At 42.5% G+C, this 7,162-nt stretch overlaps 1 protein-coding gene across 3 annotated transcripts in view; it reads left to right on the top strand.

Moving 5' to 3' along the window:
• Nucleotides 1-7,162, top strand: part of PIGH (phosphatidylinositol glycan anchor biosynthesis class H) — a 25,843-nt gene that overhangs the window by 2,376 nt on the left and 16,305 nt on the right. For all 3 annotated transcript variants that reach the window (XM_019519188.1, XM_019519187.1, XM_019519186.1), the window contains exons 2-3: nucleotides 783-992; nucleotides 6,112-6,195. In XM_019519188.1, the coding sequence (XP_019374733.1) occupies nucleotides 783-992; nucleotides 6,112-6,195 (294 nt within the window). The remainder of the gene's footprint in view (nucleotides 1-782; nucleotides 993-6,111; nucleotides 6,196-7,162) is intronic.

Here is a 7,162-nt window from a genome sequence, read left to right as displayed (position 1 = left end):
TAATTTTGTTCTTCCACCTTTCTCCTAGTGCAATGCATGATCTGTATCTACCCACAAGCCTTTTCCCAACAGAGCAGCTTGAGCAATAATGTCGGGCTGCTCTTCTTGAAGACTGCCACCAGGGCTCATTCATCTTGGGCAGTGTCATAAAGTGAGGCAGAACCAACATGGTTTTCACTTCTTAGTGAAATAATCAATGTTTCTGAACTCAAGCCTAGCAGTGTTCTCTGTAAAACCTGGTTCCAGGGGCTAGGGTGTTGGTCTGCAGATAAAGCACAAGAGAAAGGAAGCAGCATAACCCAAATAGTGCAGTGGCATTTGAGGCAGAAAGAGATTAAGGTTGAGCAACGTCACCCATACTGGTTTTAGCAGAGTTATAATCCAGCTGAGCTCTGTGTTTCCAGTCCTGTGCTTTAGCCAAAGCCCACACAAAACTCTGCTCTGTGCCTCTGTTTTCCCCATCTGTAACAGAGGGTTAATGATACTTGCATCACATTACTGTATCATTGCATACTGATACGAAAGCTTCATCAAAATCTATTATATATATTATAACCCAGTGTTTTGGGAAGAGTTTATGTAGCTCTCTGGTCAGTTATATGTCCCCCTCTGGCCCTCCTCAGTCCAATAAGTCAACCAAGATGCAGCTATTGTATATGTGTGAGAGGACCATATCTAAAAGAAAACTGCAATATATATGCTTTGTGTAGACCCCTGCCTTTTGCTCACCTGCAGTTAACTGCAGGGTTAGAACATATGTCTGTGCTTGGTTTTCATTACAGAACAGCATGGTGCTCTCCGCAGCTATATTTATCACTCTGATCGGCCTGATCGTATACCTGCACTTCGTGAAAATTGACCAAGAGTCCCTGTTAGTCATTGCATCACTTGGCATCCAGATGACCTCATCTTATGCCTCAGGCAAGGAGAGTACAACTTTCATTGAAATGAGCCAAGTGAAGGATGTGGTGATCAACGAGGCTATTTACATGGTAAACACTTACAGCCTTTCTTTTGTGTAGTGTTTCTTTTGTGTAATGTCCAGTATGTTTTCTCATGTCCTTATGTTTAGGGACATGGGAAATGTTTTAACATTGAAATAGTCAAATTTTGTTGTCAATGCTTGAAATTCTTGCATGTATGGAATCATAGAAAATTAGGGTTGGAAGGGATCTCAGGAGGTCATCTAGTCCAACCCCCTGGTCAGAGCAGGACCATCCCCAGCTGTATCATTCCAGGCAAGGCTTTGTCCATCCAGGTCTTAAAAACCTCCAAGGATTGAGATTCCACTATCTCTCTGGGTAGCCTCTTTCAGTGCTTTACTACCTTCCCAGTGAGAGAGTTTTTCCTAATATCTAATCTAAACTTCCCTTGCTGAAACTTGAGACCATTGCTCCTTGTTCTGTCATCTGCCACCATTGAGAACAGTTTACCTCCACCCTCTTTGGAGCCCCCCTTCAGGTAGTTGAAGGCTGCTATTAAGTTCCCCCTCAGTCTTCTCTTCTTCAGACTAAATAAGCCTAGTTCCCTCAGTCTCCCTTTAGAAGCCATGTGTCCCCTCACCATTTTCATTGCCCTTTGCTGGACTCTCTGGAATTTGTCTGCAGCCTTTCTGTAATGAGGGGGACACAGTACTCCAGATGTGGCCTCACCAGTGCTGAACAGAGGGGAATAATCACTTCCTTCTATCTGATGGCAATGTTCCTACTAATGCAGTCCAGTTTGCGTTTAGCTTTTTTTGCAGTAAGGACACACTATTGGCTCATATTCATCTTATTGTCCACTGTAACACCCAGGTCCTTTTCTCCAGAGCTGCTGCTTAGCCAGTTGGTCCCCAGTCTGTACTGGTGCATGGGATAGTTCTGTCTTAAGTGCAGGACTTTGGACTTGTCCTTATTGAACATCATGAGACTTCTTTTGGTCCAGTTCTCCAATTTGCTGAGGTCTCTCTGAATCCTAGCCCTATCCTCCAGTGTATCTATTACTCCCCACAGCTTGGAATCATCTGCAAAGTAAGAATCTTGAGCATTCATCTGCTCTCTTAATTCTCTTTTCCTCCCCACCTCTCCTAGTGACAAGCTTCATAACCAGCCCTGTCTGGTTTTGGTCACAGTCTACATGGAGCCTAGTGTTGAAGAACTAGAAGTCTTCATACACACAAAATTATGATCTAATTTGGATAATTGAGAGTTGATGGGCTAGTCCACATGACTGAAATGTGGGTATGGATAAGTATAACTGGTTGAAGAAGGACAGACAGGGAAAAAAAAGGGGGAAGCATTGCTTACGTATATTAAAGATATGTATTCCTGATCAATAGTCCAGAATAAAGTGAGAAAGTCTCTGGGTTAAGTTGAAAGGAAAAAAACAGGAGAGGTAATGTGTCATGGGGGGTGGGGAGGAAATAGATGAGCAGCCAGACTAGGAGGCAAAGGCTCTGGCCACCTGCTGGCTTAGCTTCCTTTGGTAGGAGGAAGTAGTCAAGACTCCTTAAACAGCTAACTAAAGTATCTAAATTCCTCAACCTGGTGCTTGCAGGGGTCTTCAGTTACTGTGACATCTACTGGGAAGGTAATAACAGATCAGTGCGTAGACCAGTGGTTCTCAACCTTTTTGGTTCAAGGCACCCTTCTCTCATTAAACTAAAAGCAGCCATAGGCAAATGCCAGCTTTTTGTTTTCACGTGTTTCTTGCCTATGGAAAAAATAGGCTAGTTTTTCTGTCGTAGAGAACTTGGACAGACCACAGCAGGACACTGTTTTTAACACTGGATTCCTCAAGGCACCCCAGGGGTGATGCAGCTCCTTGGTTGAGAATCACTGGCCTAGACAGTCCAGCAAGTCCTTGGATAGTGTCAGAAACAACTTCTTCGTAGTGAAACCAATGATGACAAGTTGACAGGAGCAATGGACTGACTTTAGTGAGGTCTTTAACATTGTCTCCCATGACATTCTTATAAGCAAGCTAAATAAGTATTGCTTATATGAAACTGTTATAGGATGAGTGCATTAGAGTTTGGTTCATTGTGCTTAAAGAATAGTCATCCATGGCTCAATGTCAGACTGTGAGGAGAGATCTATTTTGGGTTTAGTCCTGTTCAATATCTTCATTAATGACTTGGAGGATGAAATTGAGTGTAGATGAGGTATACTTGAAGATGACATAAAACTGGGTGGGGTAGTAGGTTTTTAGAAGGACAGGGTTAAGATACAAAATTACTTTGATGTACTGGAAAAAAAGGTTTGAAATAATAAGATGCAGTTCAGAATGGACAATTGCCGAGTACTGCACTTAAAGTGGAACAGTCAAATGCACAAATACAAACTGGGGAATGACTGGTTAAGCTGCAGTAGTACAGAAAAGGACATGGGGGGGGTTTAGTGGATTGCAAACTGTGAGTCAGAAATTTATGTTGTTGCAAAAAACTGATAGCATACTAAGATATATTGATAGGAACATGGCATGTAAGTCAGGAAGGGATTCTTCTACTCTGCAGTACTGATGAGGGTTCGCCTGGAGTACTTTGTCCCGTTTGGGTACTGCACTTCTAGAAAGACATGGACAAATTGGAAGGAGCGTAGCGAAGAGTAACAAACATGGCTGAGGTCTGGAAAACATGACATCTGAGGAAGGGTTGGAAGAACTGGGATAAGTCCAGAGAAGCGTAGATTGAGGAGGGATTTGATATGAACAGGATTGTTCAAATACAAAAAAGGAGGTGGCAATAATTGTTTGCTATGACCATAAGGAACAGGGCAAGAATTAATGGGTTTAAATTGCAACAAGGCATATTTAAGTTAGATATTAGGAAGAACTTTCCACTTCTGCGGGTGGCTAAGCACTGGAACAAATTGCCTAGAGAGACTGAAGAAACTGTCAGTAGAAGGTTTTAAGGGCAGGTTAGACAAACATTTGGCTGAGATGGTTTGAATAGTGATGCTTCTGTCTTGAGCAATGGAGTGGACTAACAGACCTCCTTTGGTCTCTTCTAGCCCTGTTTCTTTCTGATTATTTGATCAACACAAGACTTTTTTTTTTTTTTTTTTTTTTTTACCTTTTCTCTTTCTTATTCTGCCATTGATTCCTTTGTGAAATCTGCTGGAGAGATTTTAAATGAGCAAACAAAGACCAGGTTCAGTCTTGATGTAAAGCCATTGACAGGCTTTAGTCCTTAGTGCTGCTCAATAGTTCTGAGAGACACCCGAGATACTTTATATATTAAAAGTCAGAGCACAGTATATTTCATGTTGTTTTTCTGTTCTTTCGATTTTTTTTTTTTTTTTAACTCTTCTGGAAAATCAGCCTTTTCCCAATTTCTTAGTGTTTCTTTCAGGTTTAAAATCTCATATGCAAACAGACAAAATTGTTCTTGTTTCAGGTGTGGGTGAAGGGAAGGGAGGGGCAGGTATTCTAGAAGGCTGCAACACCAGTGCTCTATAATGTAAAAGTGGAGCTGGAGACTTAAGGAAAAGTCATCGTCAAATAAAGCGTATCATCTCTGCCACAATGTTGTCACAACACAACCAGTCTGCTTCATTGGGTGAGATGCACGTCACCCCTTGTCCCACCCTTGACCGTGCAGGAGAAGGGATGATTTGAGGTGGTTTTGGGTGAGTGGGAAAAGCACTGTTTTCTCTGCTCAGCCAGGAGCATCCCCTCTGACAGCAAGAATGAGTCTGGCTGAATGGGAAAAGCAGGAGACAGCTGTGGCTGAGTGGGAAGCCACCTGAGTTCCCTGCTTATGGATACAAGGTTCTATGGGTGAATCTGATATCTTTTACTAGACCAACTTAAGCTTGCTAAACATTTTTTTCCATCTATTTTCCATCTATTTAAGTTGGTCTAGTAAAAGATATCAGATTCACCGAAAGAATCTTGTCTGCCTATGTCCTTAGACCAATACGGCTACAACCTACACCCCTGCTTATGGAGAGGTGCCTTAATGCCTCCCTATAAACAGGCAAGGGCAAGGTGCTTCAAGGGCTTGAGGGGCACTCCTTCAAATACCAACCATTTTGCTTTTGAGCTTTTGTGTAGCATGGCTATGTGCTGCATTTAGTGGCTCTTGTGGTGTTTTGAGATAAAATATAATTAGATATAATAGGCAATACTGCACAGCATTTCCACTGCCCTGGATTTCCTTGAAGATCTTCCCTTCAAATCCAGACTATATCTAGTTGTGCCTGGCTTGTGAGTAGCTAACAGATCTCTGCCTGAGGTAAAATACCTGAGAATTTCCATTTTCTTCTGAAAAGTATTTTAACTACATTTCCCCTTCTTCTCCCCCCACACTTTCTGTGAAGACTGCTGTTGTATTGAAAGGAGATATCCAAGAAGTCAGCTGGAAAGTGAAGGGGAAACCCCCTGGCGTACTTAGCACTACCCTACAGATCTTAAAGGTGTCCTGCAAATGGAGAAACCATTGAGCACGGACTCTATTTGTTTTCTTTTGATGGAGAAAGAAGCCTGGCACATCTTTAAAATTGGTCATATTTGCCTTAAAAAAGGCTAATTGATGTCTATGATCTTGTTTTCATTGCAGTATTTTGCATTTTACTGCATTTGAACACCACCATGAAGAACTGGGTTCACTCATGGGATGTCACTGACAACATTTTCATAGTCATTGTAGGACAGAACAAATCTTTGCAGCCATGTTCAAACATGATGTGATTTTAGAAGAAAAGCAAACCCCATAATAACAGGAGAACTAGTGAAATGATAGTAAGAGTAAGGAAGTTTTTAGCCACACTGTTAAACACTGGAGGGAGGAAGGTTGTATCTATTGAACCCCAGTATTTGATGAACACTTTGGAGAAAGAAATGTCTGTCAAAAAAAACATCACCATCACCCTTTCAATTAAAGTGAATAGGGTTAAGATATTTCTGATCTTTCTAAGGTAAAACACAAATAGCAAGCAAGAAAAAAACACCTCTTGGACACACTTTGTGCGTCCTTGTCAGCAAAATGCATTGTTCTTGTAAATCTTAATTGTGGATACTAAGTCATCTCAAGAAGATGTCCTGCCCCAGTTTAATTGAACCAGATCCTCTTCTAGTGATAATGTAAGGGACACTCTGATAACATTTGTTGATTTTATTTTTTTACAGCAAAAAGTTATCTATTACCTGTGCATACTTCTCCGAGACCCTCTGGATCCACAAAGCGTGTCTGAAGTGGTGCCACTCTTTCAGGTGAGTCCGGTTGGATTGTGGAAAGTTTCAGGTAATTTTTAGCTCACGTATGTACACGGTTCTCAGCTTATTTCATTCCATAATCTTTCACACAGTGAATTACTCCTGCCTTTTCTTGGACGTGCCTCAGAGACCTCATTCCTGCAGCACTTCACAGGAAGTGTAAGGACTCACAGAACTTAGTGTTGGGAAAACACCTTTTTGTCTGTCATGGACATTAGGGACATGTGCAAAGCTGAACCAAGAAAAAATTCACTGGTCGTCTGTGAACCAAAAGTGATGAGCCTCATACAGCTGTGCTGAAGACCTTGATTTTGGAGTAGTTAAGGCTGAAACTTCACACAGTGCCACCACCCAAGGGGCTCTGTAGCATCTGAGTAGAGTCTCTTTCAGCTGCCAATACCAAAGATTATATTAAAGGAGCACTGTGGTATAACTAAGTTATATTATTATTTCTTGCCCATTGATAGGAGGAACTCACCCTCCTGCTGGCTGACACCAGCCTGGACATAGTGGGGATTACGGAAACGTGGTGGGACTCAACACATGATTGGGTGGTGAATGTCAAGGGCTATAGGCTGTACAGGAGGGACAGGATAGGAAAGAGAGGTGGGGGCGTGGCACTCTATATTAAGGAGGAATACACATCCTCGTCAATTAGTAAGGAGTCAGGGGAGGGGCACTCTGAAGTGCTTTGGGTTAGGGTACAAGGCAGTTGAGGGGAAAGGGACTTAACGGTGGGAGTCTACTACAGACCTCCCAACCAGGGAGAGGAGCTTGACCAGGAATTCTTGGGTCAGCTCACAGAGGTAGTGAAGGCTAAGGATGTGGTAGTCATGGGGGACCTGAACTTCCCAGACATCTGCTGGGAAGAGCAGTCAGCCAGGTCAGAACGCTCACGTAGGTTCTTAGACAGAGTGCAGGACCTCCATCTAACCCAGGAGGTGCACAGCCCCACCAGGGGGGA

The sequence above is a fragment of the Gavialis gangeticus genome, unplaced genomic scaffold, assembly GCF_001723915.1.
Source record: "Gavialis gangeticus isolate Ggan-Ray unplaced genomic scaffold, GavGan_comp1, whole genome shotgun sequence".
Classification (NCBI taxonomy): domain Eukaryota; kingdom Metazoa; phylum Chordata; order Crocodylia; family Gavialidae; genus Gavialis; species Gavialis gangeticus.
The sequence above is the reverse complement of the archived record's forward strand: the minus strand, read 5'-3'. Positions and strand labels throughout refer to the sequence as shown.